Source organism: Rattus norvegicus, chromosome 5 (genome assembly GCF_021556685.1).
Source record: "Rattus norvegicus strain SHRSP/BbbUtx chromosome 5, alternate assembly SHRSP_T2T, whole genome shotgun sequence".
In the NCBI taxonomy this organism is placed as follows: Eukaryota; Metazoa; Chordata; class Mammalia; order Rodentia; family Muridae; genus Rattus; species Rattus norvegicus.
The window spans coordinates 108,253,643-108,277,200 of NC_141538.1; the positions used below are offsets into that span (position 1 = coordinate 108,253,643).

At 42.1% G+C, this 23,558-nt stretch overlaps 1 protein-coding gene across 7 annotated transcripts in view; it reads left to right on the forward strand.

Moving 5' to 3' along the window:
- Positions 1–23,558, forward strand: part of Focad (focadhesin) — a 330,597-nt gene that overhangs the window by 52,816 nt on the left and 254,223 nt on the right. For 4 of the 7 annotated variants that reach the window (XR_015619711.1, XR_015619712.1, XM_087549044.1 and 1 more), the window contains 1 exon segment: positions 16,810–16,914. Coding sequence is in view for 4 of the 7 variants with exons in the window: in XM_087549044.1 (XP_087405170.1) it covers positions 16,810–16,914 (105 nt within the window). In the remaining 3 variants the exon portion in view is untranslated. 7 annotated transcript variants of the gene reach the window in all.

The window sequence follows — 23,558 nt, forward strand, 5'->3', positions numbered from 1 at the left end:
TTACACAGATAACATCTTTAATCACCCAACATCCAGTTTATTTTAGTGCTAACTCTTGGCATTTTAAGTGTTAAGGATTTGGACAGATTGTCTAAGAGTATTATATTTGTTTTTTTCTTTACGCTGACCAAATACTTCACAGGCAACAACTTAAGGAGGGGAAGGTTTGTGTGGGCCACAGATTAATGGACCAGCTTGAATGCACAGGGTAGCTAATAGTGGGAAGTGGGCAGCAGACAAATCGCTCCGTTGTTGTGGAAGTTTGGTCTGAAATCCTCCACAGGCTTCTTTTCTTTTCTTTTTTTTCTTTTCTTTCTTTCTTTTTTTTTTTTTTTTTTTTCCATTTTTCGAGGCAGCGAGTTCTTGGCCTGAAAGATCCTAAGAAGAGTAGGCTAGCTGGCCATTGAGCCCCAGGGATTTGCTTGTTTCTATCTCCTCTTGGATTATATGCATGTACCACTATGCCTGGATGTTGGTTGGTTGGTTGGTTGGTTTGTTTTTATTTTTAAACTTGTGTTCTGGGGGGTCAAGCACTTAGCTGACTGAGCCCAGCTGACTGTTCGTTGTGCTTTGAGGCTGGGTCTTGCTGCATTGCCTTCGCTGGTCTGTAAGTTCTGTGTTCAGGAGATCCTCCCACCTCAGCCTGCTCAGTGCTGGTGCTACATGGCCCTGAGCCTGGTTTCAAATTTAATTTTAGACTCTGATCATAAAGTGTGTTACATAAGATCTAAGCTTGCTTTAATGTCACTAGTAGAGGTCATAACTGTTTGCATGTCAGAAACCAGACTTTTCTTCATTTGCTTTATTTCAAGTAGCAGAGCTTTGAGGTTTGCAGCAATTACAAAACCCAAACTTTGTGCTGCCTATGTTTTTTTATAAAAAGCAAAATGAGAATGAAATTTAAGAAACAGGCTAATTAAAAACAGGGGCCGCAGCCAGCTTCCTCTTCCAGTGCTGCCTGGGGAAACCTCAGCGACAGAAAACTGTGCCTGTCTTTTGAGATCTAGAAGCTGGATGACTTTGGCCAAAAACAGTGGGTTTTCAGTTTGCACTGCTTGGGTCTCTTCTTGCCTCAGGATTTTCTCCACTCTTAGAGGTTGATGGGACTCTGGAGATACTTTAGGAGAAGAGCCACAGCAGGACCGATCCTGCTTTGATTTAGGAAATAATTTCTAAAACTTAGCTTTTCCTATGTTTTAACTGACATTGCTAGGATCTGAGATGGAGGGGTGGGGAGCGCCAGCAGTGAGAAGTCTGTGTGGAGTAGAGCTGTAGAGGATGTGGCTTGTGGAGATGCTTCGGTCCTGCAGCCGGAGGGTGAAAGCTTCAGAGAAAGGAAAAGTGGGTAAGCACCTCTCCAGCTGATTACCAGCCCTGGGGCCCTCGGAGGGGCAGTCTATTAAATGGCTTTGGAATGTGTAAGGAAATCTCTTACCTGAAGCCCAGCCCACAGTGTGTGAGATGCTGGCTTAGAGTCTGTTCCATTGTATAGTCTAATTTTGAGAGACTTGCCTTCTGCAGTGTCCTGGTCGTCTGAACTTAAGGGAGTGGCTGGGAAAGTGTCTGGCTCTGCTTGAGAGACTGCTCTTCAAAGGAATAGTTTGATGTCCCAGAGTGTTCTTGCTTCAAAGCCAGGGCAACAGGAAACAATTGTAAACTAGTTTTTATAGCTTCTGTAAACAAAGAAATGGATTTAAGCCCTCTGAAATGTTCTTTTAATCAGTAAGGAAATTTGAAAAAAAATTGCTTCCCTAGGGAGGGTGAAGGAACAAGGGACCATAAAGGACACACAGTAAGGAAATGATTATCGCCCCAAATGTGAGTTTTGAGATGAATGCAAGCTAGAATTAAAGTGAACGATACATAGTAGTGTATACTTTTCTTGTCCTTTGAAGAATTGCTTGTTTTGAGTTTAGATTGTGTTTCATTTCATCTTCCTATGAGTTTGAGGATTCCCAGTGTAAGGAGTTCCCACTTTTCATTCCTTAGATGGTTTTTTTCTTTTAGCTTCCGGAAAGCTCATGCAGCCTTTGTTACTGTTGCTTAGTAACGGGATTATGAATAAAATCTGACTCTCCTTTGGAACCAGGTATTCAGTTTTCGATATTGAGGTGTCAAGACAGCCTGTAATTTCAGCTGTGCTGTTCCCCCCACCCCCCTTCTTTTTAAAATGTGCCTAGTGGGAAGGAAGGTTAGACTCTAGATAAACTAGGCTAGCATTTGATTTGTGTGCCTTTTGTGCTTTCAAATAGGGAAGGGACCTATTGTTAATATATTTTACAAGGCTGTATTAAATATGGGAAATTAAAGACTATTTTCTCTATTTTCTGAAATACTGAAAAGTCTGCTTTTAAAGGAAATCGTCCATAAAAGATTAAAAATTCCATATTGAGTCTAATGCTTGAAAATGATTCTGAGGACTATTTGGAGTTAAGATTGAGGATAATTGAGAAAATTCTCGTCTCTCAGGGCCTTCCCTTTTGTTGATGATTCTCTTCCTTGAGAGACTTAATTGCTTTGTTATCATGTAGGGATAGGCAGCCAGCAACGGAGGAGACACACTTCTTGGTTTTCTGTACTGGACTTTTGTACCATTTAGCTTCCCTTTCTTCATCTTGTAGGACAGGGAGCAGGAGGGATGTTTGTATGAGAGCTCCTCTACGTGTTTGCAGGATGCAGCCTTTTATCTGGAGCCTTAGGACTTAGGCATGGCTGTGGGTTCGTCCACCTCCCCAGCAGAGTTCATCTTCCTCTTACCAGTCAGTGAGTTAGCCAAGCAGGTCTGCTGCCCCATCTTGTGTTTGAAAATTTCCCTTTAGGCCTCTAGCTGGCTTGCAGATGCTCTGTCTCCTTTCTGTAAAATCCCAAGATCTCCCTTAAAGCTCATCACAAAAGCCGTCCCTCACTTTCACCATCTGCACTCTGCCCTATTTCTTTTTAAAGTTCTGTGATGTGGCTGAGAGTTTGTTTGTCATTTTAAGAGACGTATTTATGCTGAAGTGTTTCTGGGTGATTTAAGAAGAGTGGCTGCTGGACACGTTACTTCTATAATGGAAAACTGCATCAGAGGAAATGTGACCATTTCTGGTACTTAGAGGATAAATGAGCAGGACTTTCTTAAGGACGTTCTTAGTAGTTTTACATCTTACGTTTGTTTTTTTCTCTTTTTTGAAGACACATTTGTTCTCTCAGACATTTAAACAGGAATTCCTCAGGACTGATTTTTACATCCCCCTTCCTTCCTGTGACACTATCTCTTTTTCTTCTACTTTTTCATGCACTTAGACAATGATTTAGTCATGGATCTATTGTTTGTCTCTCTTCCATTTGCTGTTGAGTTTCTGAGAATGCTTTAGGCAGAGCAAGAACCCTTTTCAGGACTCACAAACCTTTTCAGTTAAAAAGGTACTTGGCTAGCTTGGCTGGGTTTGTACCATTTGTATCCATTTTGGGACAGTCTTATTCTTCCTTTCCCCCCTAACCTCTTTTTATTCAATCTCTGGTCAAATAAGGGTAGTTGCTCATATTTCATATTTGATATGTTTTGAAAGTCAGAGCCTAACATTGTGTGTATTTTTTTTTTAAAGGAAGCTAGCATATGTGAGCAGTGTTTAGTGTTGTAATCAAGAAAACTCCAAACGAAAGAAACCCAATACCCCTCATTTCCTATGCACAGTTGTGATCATTTCTATCTGCCGGGTGTGGAACAGTTTGCATGAATGGTTTAAATTACCGTAGTTTGTATAGCTTGGCCAATTTTCTTCTTGTTTGTTATATATGATTTTTTTTGAACATCATTATTGATCCACACTCTTTAATTATAACATCTGAGTCTTGGGTCTCATGCTTAGTGAAAATTGAGGTTCTTTTTGTAATGTCTCTGGTGACTCTCAGAGTTCTTGAGTAATCTTGTGTAACTTGGCCTTAGAAAATTAGGAAAACAATAATTATTATTGAAGAACAGTCATACCAGGTTTCTGAGCATGCTTGAACATGTTAGAGCCCTGTGGGCCTTGAGTTACAGAATCCACTTGAATTAGCTTGGGCCTAAGAATACTCATTGTCTGTTGCTGCTGCTGTCTGTTTCTCTTCCTCTTCCTCTTCCCCATCTCCTCCTTTCAACTACCCCCTTCCTCTCTCCTCCCCTCCCCTCAGTTCCCCTTCCCCTTTCTCGTCTTCTCTTCCACTTTTCTCTTTAAAGGGCCAACATAATAGCCTCATGTAATTCAGACTGGCCTTAAGCCCACTCACTATATAGCTGACGATTATCCTGATTCTCTGTTGCTACCTCAAGAATGCAGACATTACACATGGGCACTACCATGCCCTGTTTATGTGATGCTGGGTATTGAACGCAGGATAGAACCCTTGATCTCTCCCTTCCTTCCTTCCTTCCTTCCTTCCTTCCTTCTTTCCTTCCTTCCTTCCTCCCTTCCTTCCTTCCTTCCTCTTTCCTCCCTTCCTCCCCCTCCCTCCCTCTTGCTTCCTTCTTTCCTGTCTTTCTTGTTTTTGATGAAGGAGGCTTCTGTGTGCCATATGACTCAACAATAGAGATACACATGAGCATTAGAAAAAATTGGATTTCAAGTTGTGTGTTTCATTCTTGGTTCTCACTTCAGACTGACCCTCAGCTGCTTAGCTCACAGGCTGTCTGTCGTTCCTTCCTGGACCGTCCTCTCTTACATGTGTAAGGGATTGCCTGGTTGAGGTCAGAATGTCAGTAGTTCTGAGGACAGGACATGAAGGCGAATCTCTAGGCTCTGCTAGGACCTGTGTGCATTTGTTTCTTAGGGTAAATGCCTATAAATTTGATGATTGGACTCACCAGAGATATGTTCTTTCATAATTCTGCATAGCAAAATCAATGAAGGCTTTGGGGGTAGGCTGAATCTGTTCTGTTTTCCAGCAGCAGACTAGTTCTAGCTCTCAGCTGTGGCTGAATAGCTCTAGTTCTGCCCCTGAGAATCCTGAGTACTCTCACCACACTGTTACTGTGTCTTTAGGTCTTAGACATTCCAGTTCTTTCTCTTACAAGGATGCTGGTTATTGGGTTTAAGGTCTAGTAAGGGTAAGTTCTTCTTGTGATCTTTAATTACATTAACAGGGATGCTCTTTTCAGGCTGTCTCATAGACACACGTGTAGGGGGTTAGGACTCAGACTCACCTTTTTGGAGGTCACAGTTTAACTTTCTACCAGCAATGCCTCAGTGTCTGAGAATGCATATGCCGAGGTCCCTTGCACAGTAATTGAATTGGTGGAGAAGGAGTGTTAACTCCCCACACAGGAAAGAAATCTTGATGTTATACTAAGAAGTTTTCTGCATGGGATCAATGGCTAGCCCTAAGAACAGTTATTGAGGTTGATCTTAAATCTACATGCATGCATACATACATGTATGCACCCCACATGTGTGTACACATGTGCATACTGTACACACATGAACACACTTGTGTATGTACACACACTGAAAAACAAGACTGAATAATCCCTCCAAACTGGAACAATAGCAAATAAAGCAACATAAGATCAAAGTAAAGGAGAGTAACCCTAAGTCAATACTGCGTGGGGACCCAGCCATTTGCTTCATAACCTCACCTCAAATTACTTATTTGATTTTCAGAAATGCCCTGGGCAAGAGGAGCTTTTCCATGTTCAGAATAGTGTCCTTTCATTCAGAGACACACGATCCCTGATGGTTTACATTTTCCTGATGCTAGCAACTATTAACATGCAGTTACTGTGTCTTTAGGCTAGTAGCTTCATAATAACACTTTTATCGGTTTTTCTTCATTTATTTCTTGAAATATTGCTGTAAGGAGAATTTTTCTAATATTTACTCTGGTTACTTAAAAGTATAATTTATAAAGGAAGACCCATACACATGCTTTTCTATTTACTAAATTCCAAAGAGTTGGGACTGGAAAGATGGTTCAATGAATGGTTAAGGACACTTGCCGTTCTTCTGGAGGATCTGCGTTCAGTTCCATTCACCCACCTCAGCAGGCTTATGATGATGTCACTCCAGTACTGGTGGGGACCTGTGCTCACATGCCCATAGCCACATGCACACACTCATTCCTACACAGATCTCAAAATGATAAAGGTAAATCTTAAAGAAAAATTTAATAATTCTTTGGTATGCCCAGGTAGATTTTTCTACTATGATAATTTTAATGTGTTATCATGACTTTAATTAAGGCTTTAAATTCACTTAAAACTCCCATTCTTTGAGGTCTCATTATTTTCCCTCCATTTCTTTTTTTTTTTTTTTTTGGTAGTCACTGTATTTTATTGGAAAACATTGATATATATTTTTCTTCACAGCTTGAACTGAACACAATATTGCCCGGTTTAAAACAACAACAACAACAACAAAAAAACAAAACAAAAACAGAAAAACAAAAAAAAAAAAAAAAAGAAAAAACCAAAACCCCGAAACATTCCGCAAAGTCCACAGCCTCATGCCTACCTGCCCTTGCCCTCAACTCTAGGCTGGGTCTCCTGATAAGCTCTGTCCCTCCCTCCCTCAAGGCTGGCGCCAAGGGGTGAGAAGGGAGTCTCAAAGCTGGGCAGGTCCCAGCAAAAAGCAACAAGATCGCCCTGGGGGGCCAGATGAGAACAGAGAAAGGAACGAACCCAGACTGAACTGCCCACGTTGACTGATGTGTCCCAGAGGCTAGAGTCAGAAGCAAGGGCGCAGATCATGCTCTCCGCTGGGGAGTGGGGCAGGCAGGGCGAGGGCAGAGGCGGGCAGAAAGCGATGCCAAGTCGCCATGGAGGGGCAGGAGGTGCCCGCTGCGTGCTCTGCGCGGCGGCCCACAGAAGTGTTTATTGCAGGTTAGTTCTTGTGAGCATGGTGGGGCTCGTCTCTCCTCTCCCCACCCTTTAGTTGGCCCGGCATGTTTAGGACAAAATCAAAGTTTTAAGGGTCATAAAAGGGGTAGGGGAAAAAGATCACTAGCACGTTACACAGCGACCATCCCCCACATCCATTCCTGGACCAGCCTGAACTGGGCTTTCCCTCCATTTCTAAGGAGGGTTTTGGAGTCTCTCTTTTGAAGCAGCTTGGGAGAAGTGTTAAAAAAAAAGTCTAAAAAATTCAATTGTTCAGTGATTCTCATACATAATAAATTCGTTCAGAAAGGAGGGATGGGAAGGGAATAGCATCTCAAGAAGGCGCTTCTTACAGCTGTGCTTGTTACTGTGCAGTTGGGTCTACTGTTGCTAGATCTCTGGCAGGAGTTTGCAATGTGGGCGATTTGGCTACGTAGTTGATAGTCTTCAGCACAGTTGAGTTTTTATAGGCCATCTGAATATTTAGTCCTTTTCTTACTCTGTCTGGAGTCTAAATAGTTTCGTGTTGTAAGTATATAGATTAAGGTTCACTAAATGAAAACAAAGGCTCTAACAACAAAAGCAAATACTGCCGTGTCTCCACAGAGTTCTCTCATTGTGGATACTATGTTTAGCACATTGAGTATATTTCTCCCGTGTTTATAATTATTTCATTGTCTACCTGTGCAGTCTTTGAAAGGATGGCTTTCTATAAATATACCCAGTAATACCTTTGTTAATTGAAATTAACTTAATAATGAATTAGGAATGTTAAAGAGATCATATGTTCTAGTTTCTTTTCTTTTCTCTTTTTGATACAGAGTCTCTCTATGTAACTCTGGAACTTGCTATGTAGACTAGACTGACTTCAAACTCCCAAGGACCTTCCTGCCTTTGCTTTCTGAGGGATGGAATTAAGGAAAGCACTACCCATTGGGTCTGGGCTGTCTGTTCTAGTTTCAGTGTAAATGTGCTAAATCCTGTAATTAGAAAACTAAATTTACCTTCAGAGCTCCCCTGAACACCAAACATAATAGCTTCTTTGCCACATCTGTCCTAAGCGAGGCATGGAATTGTCATCTCCGTTCTTGTGTTTTGTGTTATGATGTCACAGTGAGCAGAGCAGATATAGTTGTTGCACTCAAATGTATTTGACCGAGGAGGAAAGATTGTCACCACATAGTTTCTCACATTAACTCACAGTAATATAAACTACATGTGCTGATATCTGGTCAGGCAGATGGTACTGTGCTGCTAGGCTACAAATATGAGGGCTTGATGGAGTCATGGTGGTCACAGAAGGTTTTCCCAAGGAAGCAACATTGACATGAGACTAAGGAGTAATACATGTAATGTAGGCAAATGGGAGAGGGTGGAACTTTCATTTACAGGAAAGAGAGTATGACAGATTCCTCTTGTGGGCGGAGGAAAGAATACTCAAAGCAAAGGGAGAGGCATTTGAGATAGGACTGCGAGAGGAGGTGTGGTCAGACAGTCCAGGTAATGGTAGCTGATTCAGAAAATTTGGGTCTTTATCTTGGGTATAAGGGGAGCTATCCAAATGTTTCATGTGTGGGCATGGGGGGGTTCTGAAGTGACTACGTTGGGTTCAGCATGGAGATAAAGTTGTTAAGTTAGCTTTGGGTTCAAGGTCTAGGAACGGCACAGGAGAATTAATCTAGGTGGCTGTTGTTCAGGGGAGAGGTAATAGCTGCTTCTAAAAGAGATGGAAGGAATAGATTTGTGTGGTTTTGGGGTGAAGTGTTGGAGGTGGATTAAGTATGAAGATGCCTGGAAGGAATATATGTCAAAGGTATTCTTTCTCTCCCTCTCAACAAATGGTTCTCAACCTGTCGTTTGTGATACCCCCCTTCACATGGGTAACATATCAGATATCCTATATATCAGATACTTATATTTTAATTCAGGACAGTGGCAAAACTATAGTTTTAAAGTAGCAACAAAAATAGTTTTATGACTGTGGGCCAGCACAACACCAGGAACTATATTAAAGGGTCACAGCATCAGGACATATCTTAGTTAAGGGTTTTATTGCTGTAAACAGACACCATGAACACAGCTCTTGTAAGGACAACATTTAATTGGGGCAGGCTTAAAGATTTAGAGGTTCAGTCCATTATCATCAAGGCAGGAGCATGGCAGCATCCAGACAGACATGGTACAGGAAGAGCTGAGAGTTGTACATCTTCATCTGAAGGCTGCTAGGAGAAGACTGGCTTCCATGTCCTTAGGAGGAGGGTCTTAAAGGTATGCCTACAGTGGCATGCTTCCTCCAACAAGGCCACACCTACAAATAGTGCCACTCCCTGGGCCAAGCATATTCAAACTGCCACAATAAGTTTGAGAACCACTGCTCTAGACTGTAGGGAACATTGGAAAACCAGGTTTGTAGGAAGAGTGTGAGTTCAGATTTGTACATGTTGAACATTGGGCCATTCAGATGCTGAGGAGAGACAATGGGCGGGTGGATTGCCTCCCTCCTTTTAAATATTTATTTATTTATTATATATAAGTACACTGTAGCTGTCTTCAGACACACCAGAAGAGGGCATAGGATCTCTTTACAGATGGTTGTGAGCCACCATATGGTTGCTGGGAATTGAACTCATGACCTCTGGAAGAGCAGTCGGGTGCTCTTAACTGCTGAGCCATCTCTCCAGCCCGCCTCCCTCCTTTTAATGATGCATCTTGAACACCTTCTACTGTGAATACACTAGGCATAATCTCTGATCAGCTCTGTTTTGCCCTGATTAAAGTCTTTGCTTTGAGTTGTTAATTAACTGTTCTGTGTACCTGTGTACCTCAAACTCAGGCAGCCTGCTTGTCTGAAAGCTAATTCCAATTCCTGAAGTACTCCTCAGAACATTAATTAATTAATTTATAGCTCAAGGACTGCTTGATTCAAGTTTGACAGGAAAAACAACAGGACAGGAAAGCTGAAAACGCTAGCATGTTCTGGGCAGTGGGGAATGGAGAGAGATTTGTGGCAGTACTGTTAGGTATGAAGGTCAGAGAGATAGTGGGAAAGCCCGGAGTTTCAGAGGAAGCATGGTTAGGCTTTGGCCAGTATCAAGCAGGAGATACCCAGAGGAAAAGCTAGAGCTCAGAAAGTCAGGTGGGCTACGAGGGGCTCTGTAAGCGGCTGTCAGTAGGTGCTTTTGTCTTTGTGCTGCACTGCGGCTCAAGACCAATTAGTAACAAGACAGACCGAGCCTTTACGGTTCTGCTCATAGTGTTTATTGGGGAGATTATCAAACAATATATTTGCCTTCAGAATCCTTCATCAGGTGAGATTATAACTTCTCTCTCCAACTACTTTGAACTGAATGTAAAGCTTTGCACTTGTAGGCAGTCTATATTGAGCCTCATCCTATATTTTGACCCTTCCACCCCAGTTCTTTTAAAACAACTAATCAACCTGTCCACATATATATTCTTTTAATTACCAAAAGGATGAACACTTTTAAACTATGAAAGTAGTAAATGATAATTTTATTTTATTTTTTATTCAAAGGGGAAACTTGGAGTCAATTTTACTAGAGGTTAAAGAAAAAAAATGCCTGGACAGTAAGCTGTAGATCTTGGCAGCCTCCTGGAGCAGGCATTGAGGAAAGACTAGGTGACATTGTTTGAGTTAGGCTGGCAAGGAGATCTGCCACAGGAACTCAGAAAGGTAAGCAGACCCAGAGGAAACCCCCTAGTATTTTGTAGAGTCTGTATGAAGAGGCAGGAATTTTTTGAGGAAAGCATATTATCTCATTAAGGGGACAATTATTCCTTCTATCTCTTTAGCATGGCTTTTGGTGAGCCTCCCTCCCTCAGGGTTAGTCTTTTTGGCCTAGTAATTAACCTGGACAGATGGGTTAACTCTTAATGGAGGAGCCAATGGTCTGTCTCTATCCAGAAGTGGATTCCAATTGGCTAGGAGGCAACAACTTTCCTTAATGAACCTTCAATGCTACTGTAACATTCTCTACTCTATATATAGCCACGAGATTACTTAGGGTCCAGACTGGAGATTAGGGTTGCAAACACTCCTGGCTTTTCTCTTTCCATCCAGGACAGGACCATGGACATTTTGGCCCATGGCCTAAGGCATGAATTGAGGCATCATTCCTAAATTGCACGTCTCATTTCTGTCCCAAGTGCTTAGTGTCACCCCCTCTGCAGAGGAAATGCTAATTGCCCTTTATGGAAATTGGGTTGAATCTGGCTTCTTTCTGTTGGTGGGGTCATTGGGTGTGACAGTTAGGACACACCTCCAGTGGTCCCATCCTGGGGTCCTTGAAAATGCTCCAGTGGTTACACAGCTTTTAACAGCCAGATGTGGGAGGGAAAGAAGTTCTTGGCTGGTGCCTGGATAGAGCGTGAGGGAGAAGCACAGGCAAGAGTTCTTAACCTTAGAAACCCCAAGCAGGGAAGCAGGACTAGAGCCAAGGACAAGGCACGATCAGAGTCCCTGAGAGTCCCTGCTTGGGCTCCTTCCTCTATCTACTGGGCTGCTGCTCAGTTCCCTTTGGCCTGGAAGACTGGTCTAGAAGGTGATGAGCCTGGGAGCTGACATGAGGCCCTTTGAGAGCTGTTGGAGTGGTTAGTGGTCTGAGGCCCCTGCAGACACTTGGTCCTGGACCATAGTCACCTGCTGTGTCCTCAGAGGAGCTTTTGTAGTGTCTCTCTACAGCCACCAAACCTGCTACCAGACATTTTGATCAATCCAGTCCCTTCATGGCAGCCACATATTACTGGGGAAGTTGGGGTCACCCCTCTTGGGATTCTTAGTCTCATTAAGAGAAGAATTTAAGAATGGACTCAAAAGAAAGCTTGAGGACAATTTCATTAGAGTTTGAAAGGGAAAAACTCCAGGCCAGGAGGCTGTCTCAGCAGTCCCCTGGAGGAGGAAGATAGAGGAGAGAGAAAGTTGTGTTGTAACAGGGAGGTCAGCCACATGGTGGACAAGCTGCCTTAAGGTAGGAAAGGAGCTTCAGATCAAGAGGGAGATAGTTCAGAGGGCCAGAGAGCGCATTTAGGTTCTGGCTAACATCCAAAGGAAAAGGGAAAAGGAAACGGAAAAGCTGCATTTCTGGGTCAGGGCAGACAGATGCAGTGGAGTCTCACGCAGCTCCTAGGGACAGGATTTTAATCACTTTCTGTTTTCTAAAAAGTTCTTTTCTAGGGGGTCCTGGCAAACAGTAGGAAACTGCAGGACTAGAAAACCTTAGCAATGTTGGGTTGTTTGAGAGATTCTTCCAAGGCCTGTTCTTAATTTTCTCTGGGACGTAGAGGAAGCTGGGATCTGAAATCAGATCTAGATGAATGGAATTTGAACAAACTAATGCCAATGAAATTGGAATCCTATTTTTTCTGTGCACAGCCCTTCCAAGTGTTTAAAATAATTCTGAAGCTTGCTTTTCTTATCTTATAATGTGACGGACATCTTTCCACACTGCTGTTTACAAGTTTGCTTGCATCAGTATTAGCAAATTCAGGATATCCTGTAATGTTAGATGCGTCCATGCGTCACAGTTTAACTAATTTCCTACTGGCAAACATAGTTTCCTTCCCTCCCTCCCTCCCTCCCTCCCTCCCTCCCTCCCTCCCTCCCTCCCTCCCTTCCTTCCATCCATCCTTTCTTCCTTTCTTTCCTTCCCTTCCCCTCCCTCCCTTCCTTCCTTCCTTTTCCTTCCTTCTCTTCCCCTTCCTTCCTTCTTTCCTTCCTTCTTTCCTTCCTTCCTTCCTTCCTTCCTTCTTTCCTTCCTTCCTTCCTTTATTTTCTTTTGCACATAGCCAACACAATACAGTGTCTTCCTTATGGGTACATGTAAGGGCTAACTGTAGGGGGATTTTTCATTTAAAAGGTTTACAGATAGTATAAAATTGCTTTCCACAAAGGCTGAAGCAGTGTTTGCTCAGTGTGAGAGTGTGTGTGTCCCCACGCACTCCTTTGGGTGTTATGAGTCTTATTCAGTGGGATTTGCATGTCTATATTCTGTTGGGTTTTTTTTTTTTTTTTGGATATTCATCCTATCATTTAGGTTGTAAATATTTGATCTGTCACTGCAACTTTTTTCCCCTTTAGAATATTTCTCACTAACTAATTTTAGTTATATATTGATTTTTGTTTATTATTTTCCTTTTAATTATTATCTCATTATTTATAACCACTTTTGAATAATTATAGTTAAGTTCTTCTGTTATTCATGTTGATCCCACATTTCTTGTTTACTAAATTCTTTCTTATGTTTGTTTATATTGCATATTATAAAATCAGTCAGCATCTTAAAATACTATGTTAACTGATTTTTAGTGTACTTCCAATGGTGTACAATTGTTTGAATTATCTGTTCGGTGCTTGGCTAGAAGCCAGGATCTCAGACATGCTAGGCATGTGCATATCACAGAAGTGATGATACTCCTAAGTTCCAGGATCTCAGACATGCTAGGCATGTGCACCTCACAGAAGTGATACTCCTAAGTTCCAGGATCTCAGACATGCTAGGCATGTGCACATCACAGAAGTGATACTCTAAGTTCCGCCATGTAGAATGAGGCAGAGTGCAATCCTGAGACCTGAGGAGATTGAGTGACTTTGAGTCACTCAGCAACTGAGGCTGGACAAGTCCCAACTACTATAGGATCTTCAGCCGATGATAGCCCAGCTTCGGTTTCCCTGCTGAAAACTTCTGGATCTTTGTAAAGGACAGCATTGCAGAGAGGAACAACTCTTTGTGGTCCAGGTTCTTCATAGGCCAGCAGTTCTGAATAAAATAAATGGATAAAGAATTGTAAAGGAGCAGATCATTTCAATGTTGTGAATATTGAGATAGCTCCCCTCTAAGTAATGGAGAACTATATATTTAGAGTAGCAGTCGAGAAGATTGTTGGAAGAATCGCGGTGATCCTAATGGACAGAAACGGCCTCCAGAGGTGCCTGAAAACCCTCCTGAGATAGTTATCATGTGTTTTGGCTTTTGTCTTGGCCTCTCTGGGGTGGGCAGCTCTAGGATTCTGGACTGTACCCTTGCAGATGCCCATCTCACCAAGAAAAGAATCAAGCAGCCATGGAACTGCAAACAGCTTTGCAAAGCAGCCAGTGAGGAAACATTTGTGTCCCCTGGAGATCATCCTGTACCTCCTACTACCGTGTAAATACAAGCGGGACACCCTCGTATTTGTGTGCTCTGAGCAGACCCTGTGACTGGCCTGTAGGGTCCCTAGACCTGTCCTCATCACCTGCTCTGTCACTGTCAAAGAAGGCTCTTAGCTAAAGCACAGATCCAGTCCATTTTGCATTGTAATGAAAGGCTCTTGCTATGGGTCTATTGCTGTTTTCTCTACCCATCCCCACCCCCAGTTGTGTATCAAACTGTGTTAGCATGAAGTATTTCCAGCAGCTTTCTCTTATAAAATATAATATACTATGTATACTATAAAATTTTTTATATACTATAAAAGTTTCTCTGCTTAATTTTATTGGGTCACAGTGAGTTTAACTGGTCATTTTGTTGCATGAGGTAAAGTACCATGAAACTATCACAATCATTAAGGGCTATGTGAGCAAAGCTAACCTTTGACAGCCATCCAAGAACATACAGGGGAGACATAATCTGTGTGTATGTGGTGTGTGTGTGTGTGTGTGTGTGTGTGTGTGTGTGTGTGTGTGAGAGAGAGAGAGAGAGAGAGAGAGAGAGAGAGAGAGAGAGAGAATATGAATGAGTGGGTTTACCGGTTCATGTGCATGTAGGAGGCAGGGCCAATGCTGGTACCTTTTTACCCCATTGCCCCCCGCTTTATTGTTTTCCACTTTATCCTGTTGAGGTAAGAGTTGTACTGAGCCCACACCATTCTCAGCCCTGAGTTACTGACATGCTCTGCATTGTCCACCTCTATGTGGGGTCTCGGATCCAAGACTCAGGTCCCACTGAGTACTAGGAGAGAGCATCTTTACTTTCAGCCTTTCATTTAATGTGGGGACCGTTTATAGTGGATTCATAGATGAGCGACTCCATACACATATGATCTATGTCATAAAAGGTTCATCCGTGAACCTTTGCATGGGCATGTAAGAGAATTCATATGAAAGGAAAAACTACTGTTGAAAATACTGTGGAAAATTCAGATTGGAAGGGAAATGTTGACAGTCCCAGAAGAATCTCCTTAGGAACTAAATCTTAGGACTGTCAGCAACAGTGCTGTGAAGTAGAAATATAACATGAGCCGTGAATCTGAGTTACAAATGCTGCTCGAATTTTCTCATAGTTGCGGGTGCAGAGATGGCTTGGTGGTTAGGGACCCTGGCTGTTCTTCCATAGGACCCAGCTTTCATTCCCAGTACCCACATCAGGTAACTCATGAGTACTGTAACTTCAGCTCCAGGGGGAGCTGGATGCATCCCTGCAGGCATGTATACACACAAATAAAAATAAATTGACATTTCTTTTTGATAATAGATTTAAAAAAGTAAAAAGAAACTGATGATACTAATTTTAATAATGAACTTATGTAATCCCAAATGTCAAAATACTATTTGAACATGCAGTCATATTTTATGTTCTTTCTGATTTATTTTTTCTGAGATGGGGTTTCTCTGCATAGCCCTGGGTGACCTGGATATTCAGTTTGTAGACCAGCTGGCCTTGACCTCACAGAGATCCTCCTGCTTCTACTTCTTGAGTGCTGGGATTAAAGTTGTGTGCCACCTATGCCTGCTCCTTCTGAGTATTTCAAAAATATTTTTGTGCGTATGGGTGTTTTTGCATGCACAATATCTGTGTACCATATGCATTTTTGGTGCTCAGAGAGACCAGGAAAGGCATTGGGTCCCTGGAATTGGAGTTACAGATGCTATGTGTGTGCTGGGAATCAAACTTGAGTACGTGTAGCACATCTGGGTTTGGATTAACCACATTACCTGGGTGCCCAGTAGCCAAGTAATGGCCACTGCTGTTGACTGCTGTTGTCTAATCCTTTGTCAGATGGAAAAATTTAAATGGCATGAAAATGTACAGTTAGTCACAGTTCATGTAAGTACTCCAAGTCATGGGAAGTTTCCTGGCCCTAAACTCAGTGCTGAGGGAATGTTCTGTATGGTATGACCAATAATATGTTATGCACTTACAGTGCTCAGCCTAGAGTAGATGCTCAATAAATGTTAGCAAACATTATTTTTTTTTCTTTTTTTCGGAGCTGGGGACCGAACCCAGGGCCTTGCGCTTGCTAGGCAAGTGCTCTACCGCTGAGCTAAATCCCCAACCCCGCAAACATTATTTTTAAGTTGCTTAAAAATTAGTAAGCCATTTTTATTTATAAGATTTTTTTCTAGTTAATAAGGGAGACTTATTTTAATTGAGTACTTCTTTTTCTTTTTGATATATTTTTTCTTACAGAATAAGGAAAAACTTTAAAGTGTAATTCTTCTTTTTATTAATTTCCTTTTGATTTAATGCCCTTTGTTTTGCTTTAATTGGTCCCCTGGCCTGCTCTTTTGAGTGGTTGATCCATTTCATGTGTCTGGTTATTTTTCATGGTCTGCTAATATTTATAAATGACTTGATCGTTTATTCCGGGTAACTGATGTGGTCACTGACTTGAATTATGTGGGCTAATGTTTGCTTTTTTCTCTGATTGATTTTCCCCACGTGTGTGTAGGGAGGTGATTGATAGCTGGTTTGATTTTTTGGCCACGTTTTCCTTTTTCATACATGGGTCTTGGCTGTGCTGAAAGGAGAGCCGAGAGTCTGTAGGTGCCCACCGTTCAGTGTGGGTGGCAGGCGTTTAGTGGTTTGGGAATGATGGAATTGGAGGGAGGTGCAGCTCATTAGAGCGCTTGGCTAGTGTGTGTGAGGCTCTTATTTTAGTATCTCACATCACGAGAAGGAAAAACAGGATTAAACACCTGCTTAGCACATTCATTTTAAGTCTGGAACATTTAGCATGTTATTATGCTCTTTTTACAGGAATATGTCCGGTTTGATAAAAGCCCTTATGAAATTATTACAAATGCAAGCATCCAGGGAAGGACAAGGTGGGGCAAAGGATCTTCAGGACCTATATTCTATCAGGTAAGTCTTCTCTCCTGTGGTGTGTGCATGCGTGCGCGTGAGTGTGCAGACATTTGAGTGTGCACCTGTGTGTGATTGTGTGTATGTGAGTGTGCATGAGTGTGTGTGCTGGAGGATAACTTCTGGGAGTCATTCTCACCTTCTGCTCTGTGAGTCCACGTCTCAAAGTTAGGTCATCAGGCTTGGCATAAGAGAATTTACTAAGCTATTGGGCTGTCCCTTCCTCTCCTTTAAATATAGAGGAAGTTTTACGTCATTCGCTAAATTATGAACAAGATCTATTTCCTTAAGATTTGGCTTTTAAACCAGAAGGATATACATTCAGTCATTGTGGGCTTTACTCCTCAGAAAGTGACCGTTTCAAAGGCTGGGGAATGGTGGAGTTGACAATGTGTTGCGCATCACCAGTGTGCTTTCCAAGTTGCTTCTTTGGAAGTGAAATCTGTTACTCAAAATTGAAGTGGCTTTGCCCTGCCCTGCCCTGCCCTGCCCTCTTCCCCTCCCCTCCCCTCCCCTCCCCTCTCCTCTCTTCCTTCCTTTCTTTTTTCTTTTTTTTCTTTTTCTTTTTCTTTTTCTTTTTGCTTTATAATAACTGTCACCAGGTGTGTGATCTCTGCACTTGGTAGGTAGAAGTGGAAGGATCAACACTTCTGAATACAGAAGACCTCTCAACAACAACAACAACAGCAACAACAACAACAAGCTACTGTTTTCTCTCAGAACTTTGAAACCCGAAGAGCTCATTGAGCAAATATTTTTAAAGCACAGGGATTTGTATGGGCAGGAAGGCCAGCTTCTTCACCATGGAAAGTAATAGGAGACATTTGTTTGCAAGGTCAGGGTCTAGTGCTTTCTCCTTGTTGTCTGTAGAATGTGATAAGGTAGAGTGACTTTAAAAAGAAAATACACAGCAGTAACCACAGAATGCACTGGCTTTTGTGGGAGCTTTTCTGGTAAGGAGGGTGTCCTACTCAGTTGTGATGATGATGTCACTCAGCACCACAGAGCCCTTTCTGAGCACAAGGGTTCTCAGCAAAGCTCCCAGAAGATGTGTTTCACTAGTTCATGTTGTCATAGGAATTTGATGCAGTAGAATTTTTTTCTATTTCAAAGAATGAGGGTAGGGTTGGCTTAGGGGTTGGGGTTGCTTACCTGGGCTGTGCTGATTTGAGCTCACGGAACCTGTAGTTAAGAGTCGACATTGGCCACCAGCCCTGTGGGTTTCTGGAACAATGTTGCCTGCTGATCTCCTATGCTTTCTGTTGGTAAGTGAGCCGTGTCTGGTCCTTTAATGTTAATGTTGCCTGTGGTCGGCCTCATTTTCCTGAGTGTATTTATTATCTAGGACTTCTTAGGATATTTTTAAAAACAAAGTCAGATTGTATTTTACATATTTTTGGCATGTTTTTCAATAATTTCAAATATATAGAAAAAATAGAAAATGTGATATTTTCTTTCTTTCTTTCTTTCTTTCTTTCTTTCTTTCTTTCTTTCTTTCTTTCTTCCTTTCTTCCTTTCTTCCTTTCTTCCTTTCTTCCTTTCTTCCTTTCTTCCTTTCTTCCTTTCTTCCTTTCTTTTTCTTTCTTTGCCATGGCTGGCCTCCAACTCACAGAAATCCATCTTCCTCTGCCTTCCAAGTGCTGAGATTAAAGGCATGGACCACCACACCCAGCCTAGGAACTTGTAGTGTACAGGGCAAGTTTTCCAAATGGATAAATATTCCCCACCATCTCTTTCTCCTCCCTTTCCTCCTTTCCCTTCCCTTTTCTTTTGCTTCTTCCTTTAAGCATACTTTAAGCAGGGTTTTTAATGCAAGTGGTTAACTCACAGTCTACTTCCCATGTCCTGCCTGGAGCAGAATTGATTGATGTGTCGGCAAGCAGACCTTAGTATTTCTGGAGAGAGACTTGTCCTGCCTCATGTTTAAAAGAAATCAAAATTTTGGTCTAAATTTTCAGGATAGAAAATAATTCCGTTTCATTGTTGTTCCATTATTTATTCATGTTTCTACAGAGAAGCTACTAAGGGTTTTAATCATTCTGCATGACAGTTTTATTGAGGTATAATTCACAGATCACGTGAGGGACACATTTAAACTGTACAGTTCAGTGGTTTCCATCTACAGTTATACAATTTTCACCATAGTTAAATTTAGAACATTTCTTCCTCCCCCAAAGAAATTCCTCATCCCATTAGCAGTCAGTTTATATTTCCCTCCTACCCAGGAGGGTATTTTAGATCTATGGTTCTCTGTATTGCCTGCTCATCAGAACCACCTGGGTATGCTTTAAAAGAAACAAATGTGACACCATCCAAATACCTCACTGGACCAGAGTCTCTGCTAGGAGCCCCACTCCTGTGTTAAATGCTCCCAGGCGGAGCCAGTTCTCTGAGCACACGAGGCAGTAGGCTGCTGTCTGGTGATGCACACCAGTTGACCTGGATCTCTGTGTAAGCCTAAGGTGGACGCCAGAGATCTGACGAGCATGCAGTTGATACTGCTGCTGCTCCCTCCCACCCTCACCGAGGAGCAGAGCCACGGTGTAGCATGAGCAGCACCCGGGAACTTGGTAGAAAGCATCTGCATGAGTTGCACTGCAGGCTACTTAAATCCGAGCCTGCATTTTGGGAGATATCTGTAGGCAACTCATGGGCTCATTAATGTTTAAGAAGTGTATGTTTAGATGCTGGTAATATGAGCGATTCTTTTATACCGGAACAGTGTGGTTATTCTCATTCTCATGCTGATAATCTTCTCTGCGTGGGATTGACATCACCCATCTCTCTTGTCTCACCCACTGTCCCTTCTAGAATTCATTTTGTCTTATTACTGGTCCTTCTAACCATGGCCTCATTCTCACAATGGGAAAGGTACAGGTGTGACTAGGGAGCCCCGATTAAGGAATTAAGGAGAAATGGATCTGTAAGGTTTGCCTTGAAATAAGGTGACACGCTAAGGGGTCCAAATCAATCACCCAAGTTGGCATAAATCTGGTAATGTTTACGGAGAGCCCTTATGCGAATGGCTGTTTGGCATTATAAATCTGTAGAGTGTAATCGAGTGTATTAGAGTCTGAAGTTTTCCCAGAGGGGATTGTGGATGGCAGGAGCAGGGGGAAGGTAAGTGTGAAGTGCAGATTCCCCTCAAGAGAGCTATGATTACCTGAGTCGAGCATAAAATTGTCATGCTGTTTTAGAGCCTTCCTTGCTATGTGTTGGTTAGCAGCATCAACCCGCCTTTCAGAGGCAGCTGGTGAGAGCATGGTGTAAAGGGGAAAAGGATTGTGAGAGACTTAGAACATTGCTGAGAGGCATGGGATTAATTTAAAAATCATAGTGTGGCATATAACTGGCTTTTTTGTGTGTGAAGATAATCTGTAGTTTTCAGGACGTTATGGACTCTGCAAATATATAGTTGTGTTTTAAAAATGCTTGTCTTTTTGTTCAAATGTCTGATTAATTTGAATCATAGTAGCATAGAATACACGGTCGTTTTAACTGTTTCTGTGGAATGGCTTATGGCATTAGGCGTGAGAGAGAATATGTGAGGACCAGGGGCCCTAGTGAAGCTCCTTCTTCCAGTGGGCCCAGAGTTCAGTGGTCCTCCAAGTCTGTAAGAATGAGGAAGACTTGAGAGATACTTAGAACCACTGCTTCTTTGTGTTGCTTGCCAGAGAGTCTCACTCCTCCCACACTTGTCTGTGACTCAGGAGTCAGCGTGCTCATCCAGTTGCTTTCGGATATGGATGCAAGTCTTTTTGTGTCTCACACTTACAAGACCTTTCTTCAGCCCCAAGCACTGCATGGCACCACATATGGGCTGCAAGGATAGAGAGGGTGGGTCGAATGGTTCAGGTCCACCTCCTTTCTTCCTTGGAACAGCATCAAGGAACCATGTTAGCCATCTACAATGTAGAAGCTAGGAGCAGAACTAAAGAAGAACCCAGCCAAAGAGAGCAAGCAGATGCAAAGCGAGAGAATGTAGGAGGTCATGGATTCATTCAATGACTTAATTCCATGGCTCTATTAGATGCTGGTGCCTTCAGATGGTGAGTGGGGGGGTTGTGGGAGCAGGAAAGGAAGAGAGTCCTAAATACCCTCTTAGAAACCTGCACAGGTTGTCGGGGCTTCCTATGCACAAGGAGTTTATCCTCAGAGTTTTCCGTATGCAGTTTTGCAACCTGGGCCTGAAGTACACACTTGTGTTGGGATTTGAGTGCTGTTGATTACTGATTGTGCTTGGAGAAAAAGCTGGATTAGCGTTATTGTTGATGAAGTTGATCTTGCTCCTTCCAGAGCATCCTTCTTGAGCTTCCTGACTTGGTCAAGATTGGATGCCTGTATTAGAATAGAACTACAACTGTTGCTACCCTCGGGATGGGAGTAACTGTGAGGAAAAGGTAGTAACAGCTCTTGCTGTTAGCTGAGGAGCTTTAACCAAGTGGAAAATACCTAACATCGAAGTCCCCATTGCAGTTGTGCCTTAGCACGCTCTAAGCAGCTTCTCAATAGACCTGTAACCGATCAAAGCTTAGAGTGACCGTGGGTCAGCCTGAAGCCCTGGTTCTTTTCAGTTTCCTATGTAACTCCCGTGAGAAGGTCCTGTGGAGAATTATTAGTCTTGTTACAAAGAGGTGGCGGGTGTCAGCCTTGCCAGACCTTCAGATCTTTTAATAAGTGGAAGGTTTCTGTGTGAATTTTCCTGATTAAATGCTGGCAGGCACTCCCAGCATTTGAAAGTATGAGGTTGGCAGACACAACATGTCTGCTCACAGGATACAGTCTGCGGACAGCAAAGTTTATGACCCGCTCTAGGAACTGTTTTCCAGAACTTTAGAAATGCCTTTCTACTTGTAAACAAATTTTAAATTAATTAACATATTATTCATTTCATTGCTATTAAGGCATCTTTTAGTTCAGACTTTCTTCTCCCTTTGTTGGGTCTGAGTTGGCTGCAAGTGTGACCTTGATTTGCCAATTATTAGATGTTAATTTTCTCATTCACTTTGTAATACACCATTTCCATGAACTCTCATCCTGTGCTTTTTAATTTTTCTCTGCATATTCATATTATGGCAATCTTTTTACGGTCTCTCTTCTCTCAGTGAAAGTGAGGAAATAGCTGTGAATTCATGAGCAGTGACTGCTTGTTCCAGAATTTGTGCTTTATTCTGATGTGCCAGACAGTGGCTGACATGTACAAATATCAAATGTTCAGAATCCTGTTCGTGGGAAGCTGTACTTTCTGGGATGAGGGAATATTTAATGACTCGGCAGATGGTGGACTCTGAAGTAGGCGCTGAGGTCAGTAGCATAGGATGGTTGGATCCTGAGTGGATTGAAACTCTGTGCCCTGTGTGCAGGTTTAATCCTCTATTTGTAGGTTTTGTGACTGGAGAATTAAGGATTTAAGGATCGTAAAGGCCGAGATACTTCGTGACTTACGCTGATTCTCTGACTTAGCATTGAAGTCAGGTGTAAATACCAACAAACGAACAGAGACTGGTGTGCAGTTACAGTTATCAAAATACAGCACTGTTTTTTAATTTGGTGACTGTTTTTTTCTAAGCCATAACCCTCTTGCATTTTCTCTTACTGTCTATTTTGAAGGAAGACGTGGCACCAGAACTTGAATAGTTCAAACAGTTTCTCCACTGCTGATACAAGCCATGTGAGAGCTCTGTGGTGTGCTAGAGGGGCTCAAGGAGGCTGAACGGCTGTTTGGTGTTCAGAGGAGGGAGAGGCCTGCATATGGCTCAGGAGAGGTGGCCATTGCAAAGAATTTTAGTTTCATTTAAAGAATAGTGGGGATTCACTTTTTTCTGTTTCCCTTTTTATTTTGATAATGTGTAGGATATTGTTTAGGGTTGATGATGTGTAAGATATTGTTTAGGGTTGATGATGTGTAAGATATTGTTTAGGGTTGATAAAGTGAAGATATTGTTTAGGGTTGATGATGTGAAGATATTGTTTACGGTTGATAATATGTAAGATATTGTCTAGGGTTGATGATGTATAAGATATTGTCTAGGGTTGATGATGTGTAAGATATTGTTTAGGGTTGATGATGTGAAGATATTGTTTACGGTTGATGTTGTGTAAGATATTGTCTAGGGTTGATGATGTGTAAGATATTGTTTAGGGTTGATGATGTGAAGATATTGTTTACGGTTGATAATGTGTAAGATATTGTCTAGGGTTGATGATGTATAAGATATTGTCTAGGGTTGATGATGTGTAAGATATTGTTTAGGGTTGATGATGTGAAGATATTGTTTATGGTTGATGTTGTGTATGATATTGTCTAGGGTTGATGATGTGTAAGATATTGTTTAGGGTTGATAATGTGTGAGATATTGTTTAGGGTTGATGATGTGTAAGGTATTGTTTAGGGTTGATAATGTGTAAGATATTGTTTAGGGTTGATAATGTGTAAGATATTGTTTAGGGTTGGTGATGTGTAAGATATTGTTTACGGTTGATGTTGTGTAAGATATTGTCTAGGGTTGATATGTGTAGGATATTGTTTACGGTTGATGATGTGTAGGATATTGTTTAGGGTTGATGATGTGTAGGATATTGTTTAGGGTCGCAGGCTGTCTTTAGTTGTCGGTTTCAAAAGTTCTTCTAAAGCCCAGAACCTC